General features: G+C 34.1%; 1 protein-coding gene across 1 annotated transcript in view; it reads right to left on the bottom strand.

Moving 5' to 3' along the window:
* LOC109393297 (leucine-rich repeat-containing protein 49-like) overlaps positions 1–1,946 on the bottom strand; it is a gene marked incomplete at its 3' end in the record, with an annotated part of 120,212 nt that overhangs the window by 106,674 nt on the left and 11,592 nt on the right. The window contains exon 7 of the mRNA XM_019662364.1: positions 1,059–1,262. Coding sequence (XP_019517909.1) covers positions 1,059–1,262 — 204 coding nt within the window. The remainder of the gene's footprint in view (positions 1–1,058; positions 1,263–1,946) is intronic.

The following is a 1,946-nucleotide window of genomic DNA, read 5'->3' as shown; positions in this document are numbered from 1 at the left end:
ACTTTTTCTAGGATGGGCTCGCAAACCTAATCGTCAGACCTCATATGTCCCATCTTGCAAAAGTGACTGTACATCTCTATTTCTCCAACTGTAAAATTAGAGCTGATCTCTGATATCACTTCAAGCTTTAATACTATATGATGCTAGAATTCCCCCCAATTCCCTCATGCTACTATAATGTTTAGTTTAACACTCGAACCAATAGTAGGTGATAGACTACACCGACAGGAACTTGCAAGAAACACCAGAGAATAGATAAAAACTTAGAACTCTTGAACATGATCTTGGAAAAAGTATCTTTTATTACTGTTGGTTAATGAGAATAAAGAGGTAATTCAAGATCCATGCTTGGGGGGTGGGGTAAGGCAGGGGGAGAGTAACCAAGCTTGGGTATAATACCATTTTTCTAAACTTCATCTTTTGATAATATAAAAATCATTTTTGGATTTTTCCAAACAGTCTTTCTTTCTAGGCATTGCAAAAGCTATCCAGGGAAGCAGAATGGAGAGAAAAGTCATGAACAAATCTCAAGGAAATCAGTCAAGAATTGTATAGCTACACTACATAATAGAGCCTTATGAAAAGAACTGGGGACATTCATATAGGATGTAATCTTAAATCCATACTGAAAATACCATCTGAACAAAAATCAATCAGTAATTTGACAATCACAAATTATAAAATGTCCACCTTCGATCCAGCTCTGAGAAGAATCGCTAGTGAAATACATATGCCTAACGTGAACACACGTGCTTAAAATACATCCAAAAAAACATAAAAGCCAAACTCTGCAATTTACTTCCACATAAGATATAGCACTGCAAAGCAATGGAAATAACAAAATACACACTCAATAAATGTTATGTGGTTTGACTAACTGTCAGAATGAATATCATAAAAAAAATTATGATTGAATCTTAATCCATTCAAATAATCTTTCAAAAAATTCAGTCTATTAGCTCTTAACTATTTTTTCAATTCTGAGTTGCCATCCAAACACCACAGGACTCAACATTAATCTTAACTATAATAAACAAAAACCACTTTACAAAGATTACCTGTTTTTCCCCAACAGAAGGACACGGAGGGATCTGAGAGTAGAAAGCCCACTAATTTCTTCAATCTGGTTATCATATAAATCCAAGAATATTAGCCTCTGTAGATTAGAAATATTTTGGATTCGAGTTATAAAGTTGTGTTGAAAGTTTAACAAACGAAGGTGGTCTTCCCCATCGATGACAGGACATACAGTCAGCTTTTGCCTAAAAAACATTTTAAAAAGTTAATGAGGTTCTGATCTGGCATGGCAGTCTGCCTCCTCTTACAAATATTATTAATAGTATCTTTGGGTTCCCATGTTGTGAGGAGAAAAAGATAAATAGAACCACTTCCTGTCTCCATGAACTACACATCCTAGATCAAATTGTAAATCATTCATATAAAAGCCAATATACTTTGGCAAGGGTAATTATTTATGTGAAGTCTAAGTTCTCACTGTATTAAATAAAAAACTCCAATATAAAGTATTTCACATAAAATTGACTTAACATCAGACAACATACAACATAATTGCCTTCTGCAATAGAAGTTGAGATGATTCAAAAAACCATGTCACATAGCCAGAGAAATGCTCTTGCCATCAATCCACCGATATGAAGGCTGCCCAGGCAACTAAGTCATCAGGAAAACAACAACAACAACAAAAAAAACCTTCCAAAAGGGTCTCTCATAGAATCGTAGACTCTTGAGCTGGATGATATTTTAGAAAAAGTAAAACATATAGCCATCTACAGTTCAGTTTGATAAAAACAATTTCATCCTGAAATCCATTAATGATAAGGTTGCCCTTATTGAACATGTCTGTAGAAGCTTAGATTTTTAAGTATATGTTTACATGTTTAACACTAACTTTGAACTTTACAGACATTTAGAATGCTATAGGGTAC

Source organism: Hipposideros armiger, unplaced genomic scaffold (assembly GCF_001890085.2).
Source record: "Hipposideros armiger isolate ML-2016 unplaced genomic scaffold, ASM189008v1 scaffold_373, whole genome shotgun sequence".
NCBI classification, from domain to species: Eukaryota; Metazoa; Chordata; class Mammalia; order Chiroptera; family Hipposideridae; genus Hipposideros; species Hipposideros armiger.
The sequence above is the reverse complement of the archived record's forward strand: the minus strand, read 5'-3'. Positions and strand labels throughout refer to the sequence as shown.